At 36.8% G+C, this 21,782-nt stretch overlaps 1 protein-coding gene across 6 annotated transcripts in view; it reads left to right on the top strand.

Annotated features, from left to right (window-relative positions):
* Nucleotides 1–21,782, top strand: part of MYO6 (myosin VI) — a 127,311-nt gene that overhangs the window by 97,252 nt on the left and 8,277 nt on the right. For 3 of the 6 annotated variants that reach the window (XM_031455957.2, XM_031455954.2, XM_064486932.1), the window contains 12 exons: nt 4,106–4,236; nt 4,324–4,401; nt 6,156–6,285; nt 8,213–8,303; nt 9,131–9,281; nt 10,758–10,966; nt 11,596–11,674; nt 12,559–12,719; nt 14,820–14,846; nt 15,261–15,290; nt 17,920–17,958; nt 21,328–21,431. In XM_031455957.2, coding sequence (XP_031311817.1) covers nt 4,106–4,236; nt 4,324–4,401; nt 6,156–6,285; nt 8,213–8,303; nt 9,131–9,281; nt 10,758–10,966; nt 11,596–11,674; nt 12,559–12,719; nt 14,820–14,846; nt 15,261–15,290; nt 17,920–17,958; nt 21,328–21,431 — 1,230 coding nt within the window. The remainder of the gene's footprint in view (nt 1–4,105; nt 4,237–4,323; nt 4,402–6,155; nt 6,286–8,212; nt 8,304–9,130; nt 9,282–10,757; nt 10,967–11,595; nt 11,675–12,558; nt 12,720–14,819; nt 14,847–15,260; nt 15,291–17,919; nt 17,959–21,327; nt 21,432–21,782) is intronic. The other 3 variants (XM_031455959.2, XM_031455958.2, XM_064486931.1) reach the window with 2 other exon arrangements.

Raw genomic sequence — 21,782 nt, 5'->3', positions numbered from 1 at the left:
CCCTGGGCTTCTGTGGAACGTTCACGCAGGTGGTTGACCTGTCGCTTCCTGCTCCTCGCCTGGACACGTTCAGAAGTCATGGGCGCTAGGCTCACTGTCTTCCTTTACTCCACGCCCTCCCTCCATCCCTGCCCACACCACCCCGCTTTTCCCAAGGCATCAGGCCTCTCCTTTCTTTTCTTTTTTTTTTTTTTTGGTTATTTGAGTTTTCTTTTCTTTTTAAAAAAAATTTTTTTTAAATTGAAGTACAGTCAGTGACAATGTGTCAGTCTCCAGTGTGCAGCGCAATGTCCCAGTCTTGCATGTACATCCATAAAGGAGAGGAAAGAGCAGAGGGGATCGAAAAGGTATTTGAAGTTTTCATGACTGAAAACTTCCCAAACCTAAAGAAGGAGTCAGATATCCAAGTACAGGAAGCACAGACGGTCCCAAACAAGAAGAACCCAAATAGGCCTACACCAAGACACATAATCAAGATGGCCAAGGTTAAAGAGAAAGAAATGACCCTTTCCTGTTGATTCAGGGTTGGACATATCCTGAAACTCTCTTGCCTCCCTGACTCCTTATCTTCCTCCTCTCAGAGGCAGAAAGCGAAGGCCAGTTTAGCTTCAGGGTACCTTATTTAAATGGGCTCCTTCCTGATTTTTTATTCTTTAGTAAATTCGTACTTTTCCTTTAAAGAGCCCTCCGCCCATTATGTAAGCTTCCGGCTCTCCCAGTCTGGCTCTGCCCTTGACCCCTCTCACAAAACCCCAGCCGCTGATGAACCTTATTTTGTCCTTTCTCCTCATCTGCACAGAGAAGGTAGGCAGGGCAGATTGACACCATTATAAATTCATGATCACTGACCTGCAGAGGGCTCTCATAGTCACCCTGCCAAGTGTCCCCAGCCGGTGTGTTCTGTTTCTCCACGAAGATCAGTCCGACCCTCCCTGCTCTTCTCAGATCTCTGAGCCTCTGCCAACAGACAACCTCAGGCCTGCCTGTCTGCTACCAAACACTTCTGCCTCCCTGCATAACTTCCCTCCTGATAGAAAGCAGGAAGGGCCTCTCTTCCTCGTTGAGACTGCATCCATCCCTTCCTAGCTTCCTTCTCACAAGTCTTCAGTAGTGATTGTCCGTATTGGACCAGACAGATCTCTACCACTTAAATGTGCTAAAACCTCATCTCCAGTCCCTCTCGCCCACATTCCTTTCCAGCTGCCTCCTTATCTCTGGCCTCACTGTTCTCCAGTTTTTCCTTTTCTGTCCAAGAATATTCTATTCTTGCATTCTCAGTTTCCTGCCTTCCACTCGCTCTCTAACCCTAGAGAATTCTGCTTCCACCTTCATCAGTCCAACAGAATAATTCTTGCTGAGGTTACCAGTGATTTCTTTGATCCTGGATCCCGTATTTCCTTAGCAGTCCTTACGTCAGTGGGCTTCCCAGCAGCACTCAGCTCTGACCCATCCCTTTAACATAGCCTTTCCTTGGCTGTTGAAACAGCATAATGTCGCTGCTTTCGTTTTGAATTCTCTGGCCATTCCTGCCTCCTCTGCAGGATCGTCGTCTTCCACATGGGTGTTATTTGTTGGTTTTTCAGGCTTTGGCTCTGGCCTGTTTTCCTTCTCACTCTGTATCAGTGCTGTTCAGTGTAACTTTCCGTGGTGATGGAAATATTCTAGATCTGTGTTGTCCAGTGTGGTAGGCACTGGATGCTTGTGGCTGGTGAGCACTTGAAATGTGGCTAGTATGACTTAGGCACTGCATTTTTCATTTTACTTAATTTTCATTTAAAAAAATTTAAATAATAACAGTTGCACGAGGCTAGTGCAGCCACAGAACTTGTGGCTCGTGACTGCCCTGTTGGACGGCCTAGCTGTGTATTCCCGATCTAGGTCTCCCCAGGTCCCTTTGATGTGACCTCCTAAACAGTGTTTTTTATGCTCCCAGATATATTGAGCTATGATTGACCTACAGCATTGTGTAAATTCACCTTGTGCGATGTGTTGATTTGATACTTACCTATTGCAGAATGGTTTCCACCGTAGCATTAGCTAGCACTCCCATCAGGTCACATAATTACCATTGCTTGTTTGTGCAGAGAATATTTAAGACCTGCTCTCTTAGCGAACAGTGAGTCTCAGGACCCTTCATTCAGGCTGTCACCATCTTTCACCTGGCTTTTGGCTGGAGTTTCCTAACTGCTGTCCTCGCATCTGCTCAGTCTGTTCTTCACATGCATCCAGAATTGCTGCTTGACAAGCCACGTCTGATTGTGTCTCTTCACAGTGAACTTCTGTGAGACAGTTCCTATCTCGTCTGCAGCTACAGGGCAAGCCAAGGGACTCAGGGGTGGGGATGCACACATGTGTAAGGGTCCTTGTGTATTTGATATAGATGGGAAAAATTGTGACAGTGCCAACCAAACCTTACTTTTATTTCTCCAAGCAGAGCCAAAAACTAAATCTAGTTCTGGAGATTTCTTTGCATAGGAAAGTTTGCCTTTAAGTATTCCATTAAATTATATTAAATTTTATTTAATTATAATATATATAGTATGTGATATTATATTACATTATATATTATACATCATAGTGTATATATAAATTATATGTAATATATATTTATTATATTATATTTAAATTATAATAGTTATATGTGTTCACTGTAACAATAATGAAAAGATACAGAATAATGTAAATTTTAAAAAGTCTCATGGCTCAGGGGTAACACTTAACTCTTACACTTGTTAAAGCTCTGCCTATTATTTTTAATTAATAAATCATATTCTATCATATGGTTATTACATAATTTAATGAAGTGATATGTAAGTTATAATTTCTTTGTTTTCTTTCTGTTACCAGCAATGACCCAATGGACATACACACCTTCTCTGTGCATGTTTTTGCCCACGTGTGTGACAATTTTTAGGAGAGATTCATAGAAGTAGGAAGTACTTAGTCAAAGGGATGGATATTTAATATTATTAATATTTAATATGAATTTATTAATATGAATAAATATTCCAGATTGCCGTCTAAAATTGTTGCACTAGCCATTAACTCTCCCACTAAGAGGGTATGTGTGTGTGTTTTCTACACTGTCATCGTCCCTCACACTGCCGGGGTTTTACGTTTTTGCCGGTCACATAGGTTAAAATTCAGTCTGACTGCCTAGGAAGACTGTCTTGCCAATGAGATTATTTTATAATAAAAATCCACTCTTTTTTTATATTTTATAGTTTCACTTTGCTAATTTAAATTTTTGACCAGAAGAAATTTATTTTGGTGTAGGGAGTGAGGTAAGGATCCAATGTTATTTTTGTTTTCTAAGGGGTAGCCAGTTGGCCTATAACACTTCAGTGAATAATCTTATTTTCATCCTTGATTTTAGTAGTCCTTTAGATGGAAATCCAGATCTTTCTATGAACAAAAGTCGTGGCATTATTTATAGTTGAGCCTCTCCCTGGCTGTTTCATGCTTTTCCTGACATGAAGCGCTCACACTGACTCAAGGCTCAGATTAACCATTTATTAGAGTTACACACAATATACATAGTCCTCTGATACACTCTTTACCCCAGTAGACTAGTTCCTTTGAGAGATGAGTGAAAGGGGATCTTTGTAGGAAACTAGTGCGTTCCCCTTTCTCTTCCATTTGCTTTGTTTAAGCGCTGGTGAGAGCTGGGGAGTAGGTCTGACTTCTTGGAGAGTCTGTCAGGAGTCTTGCTCCAGCAGTAACCTCAGGATTTAGAAAGTAGCCTGACGCAGCCCTCTGCCTTATATGCTGTGATTGGGACTCAAGGGTTTGCAGCAAAAAAAAAAAAAAAAAAAAAAAAGATACAAATTAGATTTGAGCTTTCTAGAGACCAGTCAATAGTTTGTCTCTAGAAAATAGTCAGGCTTGTTTCAGGTGACATTTGGCTACGTAGTAGTAGGTGGTGGGTCAGTTGGGACATACTGAGTATAAATGTGTTGTTTCCTATGTAATATTTCACTGTTGATAATTTCTGTGAATTATCACATTTCTAAACATTAATTTGTAAAGTCGTTTGACTGTTTGCAGGTGATTTTTGGAGTTGTGCACAGTGGTTGGCAATAATTGTGTTTGTTGATGAATCTAGGTATGGTGTCTGTTCTGGACTTGATGCAGGGTGGTTTCCCATCTCGAGCTTCATTTCACGAACTCTACAACATGTATAAAAAGTATATGCCAGATAAACTCGCAAGATTAGACCCAAGACTCTTTTGTAAGGTACAGATACCACCTATGTTGAAATTTCTTAGCTATAAACTGTCATTCTTATTAATTACTAATTGGCATTCAACTTTTACTTTTCAGGCTCTTTTTAAAGCTTTGGGCTTAAATGAAGTTGACTACAAGTTTGGATTAACAAAAGTATTTTTTAGACCTGGCAAGGTAAATACATTTTTGTTTTAAACTTTAACATGATGAATATGAATAGCTGGAGTCAGTGAATATTTTTAAGGGTTTAATGATTTGTATTATTCTTGAATTAGATGATCACTAACAGCATGCATGTATATGTGTGTGCGTGCACACATAATTTTCCCACTCGAGACGTTTATGATGTGTAACACTCTATATAGCTTTTTTAAGCTTTGGAAGTATTGAAATCAGAGCATTGTTTAATTGAATTTTTTACTTAAATAAGGGCTCCAGAAAATATTTGTTTTAGACAAGTTGAAATCTTTTCTAGAACATATTAATTCAATCTTCAGTAATTAAAAATTTCACAGTGCTTTTGAGTCTTCATTGTGAAAGCAAGACTTACTGGAACATGATGGGTGTGTCATGTGTAGAAGATTGGACTGGAGTCTGTGCTGACTTCTATCAAATCTTAGAAGGAACGACTGTATAAATGCTTTTGTCTGTAACATAATCTTCTTAGGCTACCCATTGTTTTAGTATTTATAGGTTCTCATACTAGGATATAGAACTGACTGAATATTAGAAATATTAAATGCTGTTCACAATCTGTTCATAATAATTTTACATCTTTACTGTCCTCATAATTTTAAACACAGCTGTTATATATAATAGCCAACTATACTTGTTTGACTTAGCAAAATCATTAAAAAATATCTCCAGTGCCTTGAAGGCTTAATTAATCATAATAAATAAATCTGATTTTACATTTTGGGCATGAGATAAAGTCTGTGTAATACATTACCAACATATGTACTTCCCTGTGAATATTTTTTACTGCAGAGAACCTATACCATCTCTTATAAAAGAAAAAATTAAGAGAAAATGAATAGATAAATATTCATAGTTGGCTTAGCTGTAATCATACTTATCATAAACTCAACATTTCTCATTTCAGGGCTCTAGTCCTTATTTTAGAATTACAAGTATGATAAGAGAGAGGCACTTGGTCTTACTTGCCTCCAGAAAAAAATTACTCAGTCAGAAGGATATGGAAAAATTACTCAATCAGAAGGAAATTGCAAGGCAGATTTTCAGAAATCTTTACTCTCCTTACATTACCTTTAATTTACAACAGGCAGTTATTTTGATAGGTGTGTGACATCCTCAGTATACTATAGTGGGACATTTGGTAAAGGATAGAAATCAGTACGCAATTTGATGGTAAATTGTGGAAATAATGCATTTTATTATTGAACAACCTGCTAGCTGTTTTATTTGTGTTGCATGTCTCAGTAGGAATTTCTTACCTCTGACCAAAACAGGGATGGGGGTTGGGAGAGACACAGTAGTTTTGGTGGTACCTGATTTTACAGAGCTGACCTTCTTGTCAGGAGCTGTATACACGTGTTTGAGAATATGGATGAGCCAGTGCAGAGATATATTAGCCCTTTTTTTCATTCTTTTCTCCATAAAACCTTTTTGCCAACCATCTGTAATTGTCATTTAAATGTTTTTTTCTCTACTTCTTTATCGTACCTACTAAGTAGCAATGAGTAACCCTCCCTAACCAAAAAAGGTCCTGAAGAAAGGAAGAAAAAAACAGCCAAGTACAGCCGAGGGTGTTTGGGTCTGCAATGCACCCCCTGAGACGTGTCTGTATTGGGCTTGTAACCATTTCCAGAAAGTTCTGTCTGGGGTTTGAGTTCTAGTATTTTGTATCTCTCTGTGTGTTTAAACACATCTGTCTTCTGATGCTGATAGTCACTTACATTATTCCCTAGTTTGCAGAATTTGATCAGATTATGAAGTCGGACCCTGACCACTTAGCGGAGCTGGTGAAGAGAGTCAATCACTGGCTGATCTGCAGTCGTTGGAAGAAAGTTCAGTGGTGCTCGCTCTCAGTCATCAAATGTAGGTATTTTCTCCCACACCAGGACCTGGCATTATTTTGGGAGGGAATTGGTTTGTGGAACGTTATAAATATGTCTCAGTGCTCAGTGCTGAACAGAAGGGACTGGGTCACTTATTCAGTGCTGTGCCCCGGACTCCTGTCGTTAACACCTCACGTGTAGTGTGCGATAAATCAGAACTTACAGACTTTCTTTTCAAATTTTTTTGAGTATATGATACTTATCTTCTTTAATTGCATGTATTATAGGAGAATTAATTTTATCCTTTCCTAAAGAATAAACCCAGGATTACTGTCTTGATTCTCTCCCTCCACCCCCCCTGCCCCCTCCCACATACTGTACCCCAGTCTCTCAGACTTAAGCCAGAACTTTTCTTTCCACCTGCCTGACATCACAAGTACGCATGATAAAATTTCAGGGTTGTCCTTGTCTCTTCTTTCTTGTCCCTGAAATCTTGCCAGTCAACAAATTCTATTGATTCCCCCTCAAAACACCGTCTGTTCTCTGCTCTTTCTTGCCACTGCCTGAGTGCAGCCCCTCTTCCCTGCCTGCACAGTAAGTTCACTGGCTCCCAAACTGGTTTTCCTGGCTTTCCAGACTTATCTTCCCAGAGTCTCTGACTGAAAGTCTTTAATTAAGGCTCTCCTTTAATAGAGGGCGAAATCTAAAGTGTTAGATAAGTAGTTGTTACAGTATTCTCTGACTCAAAACAAAGGTGAAGGGCAGAATATCCGTGGGTTACCTGAGAGTCTACGGCAAACCTTTAGTTGTGGGGAGCTGTTGTTAGCAACTTGGTTGAACTTATCATTGCCCCTTTCCCCATACGCACCAGAGTGTCTGAAACAGTGCTAGGCATGTGAAAGAGGTTCAGTAGATTGTTTCTTAATTAATAAAAAAAAATCCCTTTGACCTAATGAAAAGGAATCACGCGAGCAAAGATTATTACTGAGGTCTTTCATTAGTCAACTGAAATATAGATAGAAAGAAAAGTACAATTTAAAAAACAGATAGCAGAAGGTCTTTTCTCATCATTTTCCAGGTAAAATATGAACATACTTGTCATTATAGTTAAATGCCTTCAGCTTTAAACATTGCATTCTGATGGAAGACACATTATATTAAAATTATCTCTACCATTTGTGGACTGAGTTGTGCGGTGATCAAGTCAATAACCAGACAGTATCTTTGCAGGATATTAATGGGGAACCTCTGAAAAAAATATTTCAAGGTCAGATCAGTCTAGGACATTGTGGGTAACTGAAGTTAAACAGATGTTTTTATTGTAGGATTCTCAGAGGGCATCACTCAGTATGTTCATTGTCAATCTCCAAAAGGAGGTATAACGTACAGCTTTTCCTAAGTTCATTTGACACATGAATCCTTTTTTCAAGATATGCCTGTTAACATTTCATAGACCAATATTGCCTAGGACAGTTTGGGAAGCAATAGTGTAGCATAATAAGGAAATAATACATTTAAAATGTACACCTAGCCGTATACATGAGGTCCTTTTTGTTTTAAGAAGTATAAGGAAGAGGAGAGGGTATTGCTCATTGGTAGAGCACATGCTTAACATGCACGAGGTCCTGGGTTCAATCCCCAGTACCTCTTCTTAAAAATAAATAAATAAACCTAATTACCTTCCCCTCCACAAAAGAAACAGAAGACCTTAAGAAAGGAAAAAATATAAGAAAAACCAAAAACAAACAAAAATTAAAAAAAAAGAAATATATAATGAGTTTAGAAAAAGATATATAAGGAATTAAAGAAATGATAAACTTGATGATTTTGATGCCTGGTATAATACATTCATCAAGATTTTACATTTCTTGAGAATTGCTTTGTGGAAATGAGTGGTTTTTTAAAATGCTGTATGTCTGATTTAAACGAAATAATTTTCTATCATTGTATTTTCCTCTTTCACATAGTGAAAAACAAAATAAAATACCGAGCTGAAGCCTGCATTAAAATGCAAAAAACTATTCGAATGTGGCTTTGCAAAAGGAGACACAAACCTCGGTAAGATGAACAGTGCCTAAAGAGTCCCGTAGGACTGTTTACCCTAACGTAATTGGCTGTGAAGTCATCGTGAAGAGCAGTTAGGGTACTAGGTTATCTTTTTCTCGTGCTCTTTGTAAAAAGATGTATTAGCCTTTGTTTATGTTCTTTATTTGATATTAATTAATGCTTCATTAATTCATTACTTGCCTCATTCTATAAATGGACTTGAAGTAGCTTACAAAAATGAAGTGGTTTACAAAAATGTTAACACTATAGAAGGTTGAAATAAATGGTTGAAATAAAAGGTTGGAATAAATGTTTCAAAGAAGCTGTTTTATTCTGATTATTTTAGTGACTTGAGCCTATCGATAACTGTCAAATTGACATTGTTTTTAAAAACATCTCATTAATATTTTGACCCTAATTTTCAAGATTATTTGTAGGAATTATACTGTAGCCCTGTAAATTTAGTCCATTTCTTGTTTGAGTCTTTTATGATTAGTTTAGACTTTTTAAACTTGGAGATCTGAATAACTGTTAATCCTTAACACTGCTTGAAAGAGATTACTCTTTTATGTTCTTCTATAATTTGATTTCTCAAAATTTTCAGTGTAAATATAAAAGGCTTAACGCTTAATGACAGATACTAATGTCATTCACATCTGTATTTGATTTCTCTTTTACCCTCAAGAGGAGATCTTTAAAAAAAAAAAAGAATATCAAATAATGTGGAAACAGAAGTGAAATAAGGATATATAGCAATATTTAGCATTTTACTACAGTGAAAAATCTACCTGTAGCATTATATGGTGAAACTAAACTCTAATGAAGCATTATCTTTACAGCATTGATGGCCTGGTTAAGGTGGGCACACTGAAGAAACGACTTGATAAATTTAATGAAGTAGTAAGTGCATTGAAAGATGGAAAACCAGAGATGAATAAACAGGTCAAGGACCTTGAAATTTCTATTGATGCCTTAATGGCCAAAATTAAGGTATGTAATTTAAACCCAAATGACTTTGACTTTTAAAAAATAATTTAGTATCTTTTGTTACTGGTATTCAAATTGTATAGAAAGTTGTCCTTTTTTTTTTTTAAAGATACAAAATGTTACAGATGTTGAGTCTCAATGATGGAAGTGATGCTCATTATATTATTTACTCTATATTTGAAAATTTTCATAGCAAACAAAATAAAAAGACAGTTTTTATGCAGTTTCATCTGTTGTTAGGAAAGGTTCCCCCAAATACTATACTCTGTTGGTAAGCTTTTGCATATCACTACTGGGAGAGATTAGTGCAGATTATTTTATTTTGTTTCCTGTTTTTCTACTTTCAGAAACTAATTTTTAAATTCTAAAAGTAATGTAATATTATTGAAAATTTGGAAAAAATCTCCCCAAAACTCATAACCCTCTACAGTAACGCATTCAACTATCATACTGTTGCGTATTCCCCTCCATCGTATTTCATATGCATGTACTTCTGCTAGTTACTATCGTAATGTAGATTTCATTTTGTATCCCTATCATTGTGTTATTGCCTCGTCCCTGTTATTACATTATCTTCATGTAGGCTATATCATAACTTACTTAACTGTTATGAAATAATAATTAGTTTTTCCCCATATTTTGTAGGAAAAAAGAGGGCCTCTTTTTTTGATTTTGATACTCATTTGATTACCAGTGAGATTGAAAGTTTTTTTCCTATATGCTTGTTTGTTAATTATATTCCATCTGTCTAGTCATATCTTTTTCTGTTATATTTTAAGGTCTTAATGTTTTTCTCATCTACTTCCATAATTCAGTGCAATTATGTGGGACATAATACCTTAAAGTGAGCCTTTTATGATATTTTCTGCAGATATTTTATGTAGACAGTGATCAATCTTGGAGGTAGAATGGAGAAAGAAGTCCAGAGAAAAATAAAAATTTTTTGGATAACCTTAGCTGATTTTATAAATCTGTCAGGAGCCATGCCTGTTTATGTGGTATTAATCAATTAAAATCAACCTAGACACATTTAGGAAAATCATCCAACAATTTTGGATGTATTTGATATTCTGAAGTATTATTAAAGAGTAGTAAACTCTGGTAAAATTAGCTAATCATTCCTTTAAAAAATTTTTAACTATAGTATGTTACTTTGCCTACAGTATATCCTTAGATATTTGATTACTTGATTGGTAGGAAATAGACTCAGATATTTGTGCACAGAGAGAATGTTAAATTTTTTTTGAATATTATTTAATGTTCCAACAGTATCACAAAGATAGTGGGCTTATTGCTTACCAACGTTTCCAGTCTTCGCTGTATATGTGCATTTTTAGAAAATGTGGTAAAAGCACATACCATGAAATTTCCCATCTTCACCATTTTTAAATGTACAGTTCGGCAGTTGTCAGTATATTCACATTGTTGTGCAACAGAAGAGAGAACTTTTTAAGTGCTTGTCTATTTTGTTTCTCTAAGTCCACTGTGATGACAAGGGAACAGATACAGAAGGAATACGATGCACTAGTTAAAAGCGCCGAGGTGCTCCTCAGTGCACTGCAGAAAAAGAAGCAGCAGGAAGAGGAAGCAGAAAGGCTGAGGCGCATTCAAGAAGAAATGGAAAAAGAAAGAAAGCGACGTGAAGATGATGAACGTCGTCGAAGGAAGGAGGAGGAGGAGAGGCGCATGTAAGGCCTTTACGTTGTTGTTTTGAATTAGAAGCTCACAGGAGAGTGAGTTCCTCGTGTTGATGGTGGTCAGTGAATAGTCTTATTGTCAAAAGTCATATTCTTTTTAAATGCCAATTTTAGAATCAGTTTGAAAATGGAGAAAGTAAGCTCGTTTTACAATAATGACATAAAATGATTTGAACCATAACCTGAATTTTGGTTACACTCTTACACCTGAGGACGACTTCTTTTCAAAACTGTGACTTCATATTATTTTATAAGCTAGCACTGATAGCATTTTGGAAGATGGCCATACTGGAGTAGACGAAGAATGTAAGAGTTGTCTAATTGGAGAAGGAGTAGAGGGAAGCAGTGTAATCAGGACCTTATAAATAGGCTTTGTAACTGAGTTAATCTAGAGATAGTAAAGGTTCTAGAATGTAACTGAGTTTGTTTTGTTTCAGAAGAATTGCTGTTGGTAGAGTTAGATTTTATTTTATTTTTCAAAATAAGTTGATACTGTATATGGCCAGGAGGTTAATTTGACTTCCCGTTCTGTCACCTTTGTTTATTGATCATCAAATTGCCTTCTGAAGGACTCCTTATTTTCTGTTAAATCTTTGAGGAGTTTTCTGTTTCTTTGTTAGGAAACTTGAGATGGAAGCAAAGAGAAAACAAGAAGAAGAAGAGAGAAAGAAAAGGGAAGACGATGAAAAACGTATTCAGGTCTGTACTTATTAGGCAGTTGGACTGAATTTCTATCAAAATAGAATCTACAAAATTATAAAACAAAAGAAGTGAAAGCAAGATCTTGATTTGCTAGGTAAGTTGTCATTGATTTATCCCAGAGACGAAAGGTGGTTTCTGAAGTGGTTATGGGGAAGGGCCTTTGGAGCTAGGGAAGTGAGTTCAAATCCAGCCTCTGTCACTGACAGAAGTTGTGACATTGCACGAGTCACAGTGAGTGACCGTGGGCCACAGTTTTCTCTCTCTGGAATGGAGATAAATAATAGTGGTGAGCATTAAATGAGTTAACACATGTTACAGCATTTAGAACAGTGCCTAGTTCAGTAAGTATGGTTTGTTGTTATTATTCCTAGGAGAAAGATCAACATTCAGTAAAAACATAACTATAATGTTTTAAAATGTTATTTCATAACTTTGTAGATACTGATATTTATAATTTAGGATTAAGAGAGTCTCTCTACCTCCATTTCTTAAAAAGTCCTTATCTGGGAATAATTGATCATGTAATTGAGTGCCTGCTTTGGCTTTCTAATTTATCATGAGCACAACCAACACTTTAGATTACTAACATCTGCTTTAGGTGTTGGTGTTAATGTGGTACCTAAGATACTCATGTGGTATCCGGGATAAGTCACTATATAGTTAATAGAATGGTGAAACTCATGGCATGGATTTGGGAACGAGGAAGCATTATTCATAATATAAAAGAGAATAGAGGCTCCTGAAACGGTTTCTGGTTAAACAGTATGTATTTCTTAGTTTAAAAAAGAGAAAACTTGAGTGGAACAATTCCAGGTAGTGACGGGAATGATCGGGCCAACAAGTGGAGAGGCCCTGGTGCCATGGCCTTCTGTCCCCGGCAGGCCGAGGTGGAGGAGCAGCTGGCCCGGCAGCGGGAGGAGGAGTCCCAGCAGCAGGCGGTGCTGGAGCAGGAGCGGCGGGACCGGGAGCTGGCCCTGAGGATCGCGCAGAGCGAGGCCGAGCTCATCAGCGACGAGGCGCAGGCGGACCCGGCGCTGCGCAGGTACCGCCCCGGGTGGGGCCGGTGGGCGGGGCGCTCTCGCCGCGGTACCCCTTTCCCTGTCTCCTTTCAGCGTGAAGGGTGTAGGAGAAAGTCATATTCCTTAGGTCCCGGTGTATTTTCCATTTAAAAATTACTTGTATTCACTTTTACACCCAAGTGAATGAAACAGTCGATTTTTATCAAAGTTTTGAACTATTGAAGATTAAACCGGCTGTTTCAGCTCATGAGTAAGAAAACATCGCTCTGAAATTGTCGAGTATTGTGCGAAGGATAGGCAGGTAATTTCTAAATATCTGCCATTAAATACTGGCATGAAAATCAGTGACTATATTATAATCCTGTTTAATATATTTGAGATTGGGATTTATTATTGTCTTTTTTCTTATTTATTTCTTTGGGGGAGATTTATTATTTTCCTAGTGCAAATTTTTAGAAATATGTCCTACACCCTAACACTTGAGAAATTTTACACACACTCATTTTTCCCCCGACCCCCCCCCCCCCCCGCATGTTTTAGAATAATTTTCTTTTCCAAGAAGGAAGGTTTATCACATTGAAATGTTGTGGCTCCTTAGGTTTCTGAATTATCTGTAAATACAATGTAGAGGAATACAGATGTTCTTATTATAAGTTGCAGGAAGGTTTTAATATAACAGATTCATTTTTTAAAAATATAGAATGTAGAAACATTAGTTATTTTCATTATTTGTAGATACAAAGCAGAACTAGTTTGTGCGGTTCCTTTATGTAGGATTATATGTTGTAGGTATATCGAGGGGCACACAGATGTATATAACCATGCTTTTCAGAATGTCAGAGCAGTGTTTATGACAAAATTATTAAGATACAGCGACTAGATGTTGCTATTTCCTTGTGAAAGGAAAAAACTTGGTTCTCATTGCAAAGTGGCGATTAGATTTTATTTAGCTGAAAACAAAGATAGGGAAGGAAAAGAGTATGTTAAGTTGCCTTCACGCTTTTTCTAGTGAGTGTACTAGGGAACTCAGCTGAATTGTATGTGGAAGTTACATTTAAATTGAATAGGCCTATGTGTTATAATAATTGTTAAGCTCTTTGGTTTGGGTCCAATATTTGGGCTCTTTGTGAACATTTCACTGTTTGACAAAGATATTAAGATAATTTTGCCCGGCTGTGGCTTCTGGAACTGCAGACTCAGCTCAGCTGCTGTTCTGTTCCTTCCACCTGTGTTTTGTTGGCATGGCCGGGAGCCTTTGCGTGTAACTGACCAGTGGGCCAGGCGCGATGAACCAGGCGGCGCCCCCTGCTGTGTGTGAGGGAGTCCTGCCTTGACAGAGCTGACTTCGTTATGCCTGAAGCTCATTAATACGAGACTCACTGATGGAGTCGTCGGTGGTATTTACGGTGGACTCTTGTGCTTGAGCATTTGAAATATTTAGCTAGATCCAGTGTCATTCCGCATAGTATGTATAAGATCCTGGCTTACATGTGGACTCCATCCCATCACCAGAAAGATGCACTTCTTCCGAGGTGAATGGTCTCAGAGAAATAGGGGGGCCATTTAGGACCTTTACCTTAAGTGACGAGTTACCGATGATTGAAGTTAAGCAGAATTAACTAGGTAATGGGACCACTACCAAGTAGTTAGGAGAGACTGCAAGCAGTTATCACATGAAAGGTAGAAGACATGGATTTTGTTCTCCTGTGGGACGGCTGAGGGATGGTGTCCCCGCCCCGATGCCCCTTCAGGCCCTTTCTGTCAGTCATTTGCCAGGAAGCCTTCCCCGACCCCCTTGTCCTCGTGAACCCCTTCCCCTCTGAACCGCCCGGTAGTTTTATACTCTGTCCCGCAGGCATCAGCACCGCACTGTGGACGATGTTCTCTACAGGTTTCCCATGTTTGGTAATTTTATCTTACTCCGCGGGCTGCAGCTTAATGTTCTTGAATGTTTATTTTACCTTTGTTAGCACTGAATTCTTTCTAACAAATGTGTAAGAACCTCTCTGAGTAACTCTGTTCTTAATATAAAGCATGAAAATGTTCTTGGGTCCTATGAGACATTAGAAAATATATGTAGTTAGATTCTGCTGCAATAAACAATTTCAAGTTAACTTTTTCAGCTTGGATTCCCATCCAGTAACTTCTAAGTAAGAATTGCTTTCCACATATGTAATGTATTTTAAAATGTGATCTTAATCAATTATACATATGATCCTTGATGCAAAGTGATGATTTTACATTACCTAAAATTATAACGTAATATCCAGATTCTACTAAAAACAAACAAGCAAACTTTACAATGAATAATTTTCTAACCTCGATGTGATATATTTGCTCTTCAGTTTTCACTCAATGCCTTTCATTTATTCTTTTCAAATCATTTTTAAGAAGATTCAAAAACATTAAAATTCTGAATGTTCTCACACATAGAGTTAAATAAAGGTAATGGAGTTTTTTAAATCAATGAGCAAAGGCATTGAAACAAATTTGGCACAATCCAGATTTTTCACAGTTGAGCATTGGTTATGGCATTGACTAAAATGTATGTATTCTTTTCACAGAATTGGTGGAGCAGGACCCAAAATGACACCGTATGTCATTCCCCTTTTAAACATTTGATTTAATCATATAAGTTTAAAAAAAAGGTTGTGGATACTTTTCAGAAGAAATATTTTCCTCATTGAAGTAAACTTTACATTATTATTATTATTTTTTTTTCCCCAGGAGGAATGTTTAATTCTCCTGTTTGGTGCTCCATCACAGTAGTTTATCATTTGGTTCTTCCTTTGTGTTTGCTAGCTTTGTTTAAATGTTAACACCCATTTTGTCTTATGTGTTTTTAATTAGCCCACCCTTATGCCTTTATGGAAGTACATGTGGAAATAAAAATAAGAACAAATGAAATATTTAAAGTATTTGAGTCACAGCAGATAGCTGAGTTTTCAGTAAATATGATAGTTCATTCTACTAATATCTAAACAGCTCATAATCTGCCGTTACGTATGCAGTGCTGATTTTGGTGCTAGTGTTTCTTCTGTTGTCAAGATCTCTCTGCAGAGAGAGAATCTAAGTAGCATTTGGGATATACATATAAAATATATTTTATATGCATAAAACATATTTTTGCCTATATTTTTAAATATATGTGCTATATATGTAAAATTTCAAAATATATATAAAATCTGAATTTTAACAGCTTTTAGAACTCCAGCTGTACCCTTTATAGTGATGGTTCGCAGCTCTGTCAGACCCCAATACCAATAACAAATGTTTTATAAATGATGGAAACTATATTAATAATTCTCGCTAAGCAATGTAAGTAGAAGAGAAATGAGAGGACAGTAATTTATAAGTATTTATTTAATTATATTTATTTTAATACTAATTTTAATATGAAATTGCTTGCTCACAGCTAGAGGATAACATGGTCAGGTACTCAGATGTTTTTACATATACATAAACTCACCACGAATGCAGCAACTACAAATGCAAATTGGTTTAAATGCCAGAAATTATGGACAATCCTTTCTGAAGTTCTGAACAGAGTTAAATACAGTCTCCTCTCCATTCTACAGTAGTGGAGAAGTTCCTATAAAACTTCTGTGCATATCAAAACCATGTAAAAAAAGGGTTGTTTCACATGTAGAACTTTGTTTACGTGTAAAACTATACATATATGTACGTTTCACTTCTCTGTGTCTGGCGGATGTGTTGAAGTCACATGGAATGTGGGGCAGTTCTCGCGTAGGACATTTGGCATCTCTGACCCCCTCACCTCATCCAGTGCCAGCCATGTACTCTCAACAGCATCCTTCTTGCCACAGTGCACTAAGATTTTTGTAAATGCCCCTGAGTGAGTGCTGTTGTACCCACTGCTTTATAGTTCCTGTTTGAGTTTGAATTAAATAAGCCTAGCAGTCAGCTGACGTCCAAGGTGAAATTGTGAGCATTTGCACATAGTTTGGGAAAATAAGAAGGGGACCCAGATGCAGGAGCCATTTGTACCCAGTACATACAGTGTAGCTCCCACAGCAGTACCATAGCGTGGGGTGGGCTGTAGACTCGGGAGAGATTGCCATCCAGCGTAGTGTCGGGGCATCTCCACGTGATGACAGACCATGGAGTAAAGAGCTCTGAAAGGCCATGAATTCCCTTGAAATCTGCTGTGGGAAGAGAAATAGAAAGTTGGAAAATTCTTACTAGATTAATTTCTATTAGATTATATTTGCATTTGTTTGTCCTTGATCATCAGTTTTGAAAGATGACTTTTTCTCTGACTTGTGCTTACTTGGATAGAGCCCCGTCAGCACCTGATCTTAGCCAGTGTTCCTCACAAGGAAAGAGACGTCTCTGCTGCTTTGTAATCAGGGTCCCAGCTCCTGGCAGGCATCCAGAAAACTGAGCCCTGAGGCGAACATAGCCATCTTCCTTTCTTTTGATTTATAAGATTTTAAGGTTACCAGAGCCTGATGAATAGAAAGCGTGAGAAAATGATTAATTATGAAGGTAGAGAGGAGAGGACACGAAAATAAAATACTCATGAAGTTGATGAACATGATGAAATGAGCATTCCATTTCACAGAATTAAGCCAAATTTGAGAAAAGTTACACTCTTCTGGGTAATAAAAGTAAGTTTTTGCCTTTGGGAAATGTTTATCCTTGGAAGGTCAGAACCCTTCTTATCTTTAATTTAACAAGTATTTGATGCATTTGAATTTTTTTAAAGCATGCTTTGATTTAGAATTTTGGAGCTTTGAGCACATCAGACTCTTATTTGAACTCTGACACTGTAAAGTAGATCAGATTGGTTTACCACCATTATGCCTTGTCTAATTAATATTTATACTGAGCAACCCTACCACAAAATTCCTCGTGTAGAATCTGTATCCTGCCAAGTTTCCTGTATGCATTTAGAACATGCTGATTATATTCTATATATAAAAATATCACAGAAGTGTAGCTCTCATGAGATTTCATCTAAGAGTTCCTACTGCAAAAATGGAATTCAAATAACTAAATGAATTTAAACAAAAATTGTGCTGTATTTTGTGGCTATATATGTTGAAAAGTACATTATCAACTTTCACAAAGTAAAAGTATATGGTTAGTAAATCAGTAGTCCTTTTGAAAATACAAATTTTAATTATGCTTTTAGGTCTTTTAAGTAATTTATGTGGTTGTCTTTTATATCACTGTATTGTGTTATCCTTTTTCTTATAGGGAACAAATGGCGAGAGAAATGTCAGAAATTTTGAGTAGGTCAGTGCAGTGTAATTGGGGAAATAAGTGTCACCTCAAAATCATATTTTTAAAATGACTTTTCATTATTTGGACCAGAACCTGTTATATGAATAGCCTATTCTTTCCATGTAAGTTTTCTGCACAAGAAATGTCACTTCGTCCTCATACCACTCTTAACACAGAAAAAGTTTTAAAAAAAAAAGTGTTCCTCTCAATTGGCATCTCTCCGTGGAGTACCGTTGGCATTTTGGATGGGACGATTCCTTGTTGGTAGTACTGTCATGCTTACCACTGGCCCCCACCAGTTCGGTCTCAGTAGGGTAACCAGTCCTGTCATTGTAACAAAAGGAACATTTTGAAACTCCCTCTGGGGGTGGCGCTGCCCCCTGACTGCAACCACTGTGCTTGGCTGAAGGGCAAGTGAGGAGGGGTGTGGCTCCAGACGGCCCCTGTGCACCACAGCACACAGATTAAAAACCACTGGTGTCAAAGTTGAGCCACCAAGGAATATAACTTCCCAGCAGGATCTGGTCCATGTTACCTTTATAAGTGCATACGAATCAGCAACATTTTAACTTTCAATTTTGAAGTTACAGAGTTGAAAGTGTTAAAATTAGTATATGTTTTAAAATCAAAAGTCAGTGTTGCTACTAACTCATTCTGTCCTTTACATGATTGTCTTTATAACAAGCCTAAATAATCAGTAAATTACACCTTCATTTTACTTTTTTAATAACTCCAAAGATGGGGGAAGCATTTAAATGCATTTGATTTGTGTACTTCTTAGAATGCTGAATATGCTTTTTAGCAGGTGTAATTTTGTTTGAGGTATCATGAATGATAAGCTAGTAATAGTAAAACCATAATTTTAAGTAATAATAATTTGAATTCAGTGTGATTTTTAAAAAAGTATCAAAACACACCTTATGTATTTCGACACCTCGTATGTATTCTGACAATCTATAAAACTATATATTAGGTAAATTCACTTTCTCTTTCAAAAGGAAAGGAAACAACAGCAAAACCCTGTAATTTCAGCTGCTCTTCAAGAAAGACTGGCAGAGGAGCTAGGAAGAAAGGAGAACTTTTTTGTTAGTTTATTGAACGGTGGTTTTGGGATGTAGAAAAGAAAAAAGAGTATTTGAATAATGTTAAAGCATAATTTATTGTTAAGGGTAACAGAGAGACCTTGCTGACCCACAGCTGGCTCTTTGAGCAAAGCAATTAAGAAGAAAAAGCTACAAGGAGAATGGCCAGTCATACAGCTTAGGAAAAGAGATTCTGCAATAAACTTGAAACAAATTTTAACCATAAAAATGCAGAAAGGACTAAATGGTCACACATTAGCCTTTAGCCAAGGCTTATATGTGACTGAAAATCACCTAACAATTTTTGAGTATGTAAAGTATGCTCTTTTTTATTCTCTAAAAGGAAAGCATAAACAGGCCTTTTAAAGAAGCAAAAAGTACCTTATTTTATTATTAAGCTTAATTTTGCAGGAATTATTTTCTTTATTTCAGGAAAGAGGATACATATTTTTAAGCATCATTTTTTAATGACAACAGTCTCATTAAATGCGTCTTGGTTGTTTGCCAGGATTGCTGCTGCCTTTCAGAATGTACAGTGATGAAAAAATACGAGCTCATTTTCAGATCCTATACTGTGATCATGCCTCTTTAAGAGGAAGGTTTTCCAAGTAGTGGACCACAAAGGTGGAAATGCTTGTGTGATACCCGAGAAGTGATATTTTAGTTCTTTCATACTTAAGTCTTTTAATACTGTTCCATCTTCTTTTCATATCTTGAAATATGATGTGTTTAAATTCTTCGTTACATTGAGCTTAAAATTCACTGGCAGCTTATTCTCAGTGTCTGCTATGTGGCAGGTATAATCTTTTGCTGAAAAAATGATATCAAAGAAAAGAAAATTTTCTGAATAATTATTTCACATTACATGAATAGAAGCAAATCAAGCTATCAGTAGCACTATGAAAAGGTTGATTTTATCCCATTTAATTTAAAGTTATTCTTTAAATAATAAATTTATTTTTAAAATAAATTATTTATTTAAAATTATTTATTATTTTCATTTTTTATATTTAATATATATCTGTTTTATATTTCTTCTTTCCCTATTCAAATGTTCCTACTATTCAGGGCAAGGTAAAACACTGTGCCCTTTGAAATCTCTGTTATCTGTCTCAGGACCTACAACCTTTTCCTTTAATTTACTGGTTGTCATATTATTACTCATTGAATATGAGGGTGAGGTTTTATCTGCCCACCAAACCTTTCTGAATCTTCTAACAGTGAAGCACAAAGGTCACAGGAGTTTCCAGGCTCCAGCAGCTCTTTTAGCCTGTCTGTAATGACAGAGGCTGGCAGTTGGGCCACTCCCCTGTGGACTTTGTAAGCAGATGCCTGGCCAGACTCTGGGCCAGTGGCTGGGGCTTGGCTGATTGGCTCATAAACAAACCTTTCATGTGCTTCTCATGATCTTAGAATATGTTGAGGATTTCTCTTCTGATTTTGAGGAATATATATAAATGTATTTTTTTTTTTCATTGAAGTATATTTGATTTACAGTGTCGTGTTAGTTTCTGGTGTACAGCACAGTGATTCAGTTATATATATGTATATTCTTTTCCATATTTTCATTATGTTATTACAAGATATTGAATATATATAGTTTCCTGTGCTGTACATTAGAACCTTGTTATTTTATACATAGTAATTTGTATCTGCTAATCCCAAACTTCTATTTTATCCCTCCCCTCATTCCTTTCCCTCTGGTAACCATAAGTTTGCTTTCCACATCTGGGAGTCCGTCTCTGTTTTGTAAATAACTTCACTTGTATCAGTTTTTTAGATTCCACATATAAGTGATATCATATGATATTTGTCTTTCTGTTTCTGACTTACTTCACTTAGTATGATAATCTCTAGGTCCATCCAGATTACTGCAAAATGGCATTATTTCATTCTTTTTTGTGGCTGAGTAGTATTCCATTGTATATACCACAACTTCTTTATCCAGTCATTTGTTGATACACATATAAATGTATTCTTTAGCTTTAGATGTTCATTTATCCATGAGTTGGAACATTTAAACTGAGGTCTGGGGGAGGTCCCTGGTACTAGAATATTGGAATCAGAAGTTCTGATAAAACTGAATATGGCTATTGAATGGCACACTGGAAAATTTTAATTTACCTGGGCATCCTGTTACACCTTTCTTAATCTCATCTGTCAAAGATACAAAAATTATTATGTCTTTTTCCAATAGTTATTTCCAGTTCTCAAACTTGTGCTCACTTTCTTGCCTGTTTAGTCAACATTTCATTCATATTTCTAGTTTAAATTATACAAAAATATATAATAATTACAGAGGACCTGCTGTACAAGCCACCAAGGCAGCTGCCGGTACCAAGAAACATGATCTCAGTAAATGGAAATACGCAGAACTGCGTGACACCATCAATACTTCTTGTGGTGAGTGAAAGGAGAGGATGGAGAATGGGAAGGCTCTGGACTGGATTGGCGTGGGATTTTTTTTTCATATAAATTAGTTTAAGCCATTCTCTTTGTTACTCTCACCTTGAAGACCTAGTCTATTCACAAAGCTGGAAGAAAGATATGCTTACTAAGTTAAATTCATTTTGCCTGTCTTCTTGCCTAGGTCAGAGGAAAAGCATAGAGAAATTATAGTTTGGGTTATGTTAATGTTACTAATGATGGTTAAATACCTAGATATCAGAATGTTTTGGGTCCACGAATGGAAATTAAAAAAACAAAATGGCAATGGAGTCCTTTCTTTTTAAAGCTATTTTCCTTCCAACAGAA

Source organism: Camelus dromedarius, chromosome 6, assembly GCF_036321535.1.
Source record: "Camelus dromedarius isolate mCamDro1 chromosome 6, mCamDro1.pat, whole genome shotgun sequence".
NCBI classification, from domain to species: domain Eukaryota; kingdom Metazoa; phylum Chordata; class Mammalia; order Artiodactyla; family Camelidae; genus Camelus; species Camelus dromedarius.
This window is presented reverse-complemented; position numbering and strand designations above follow the sequence as displayed.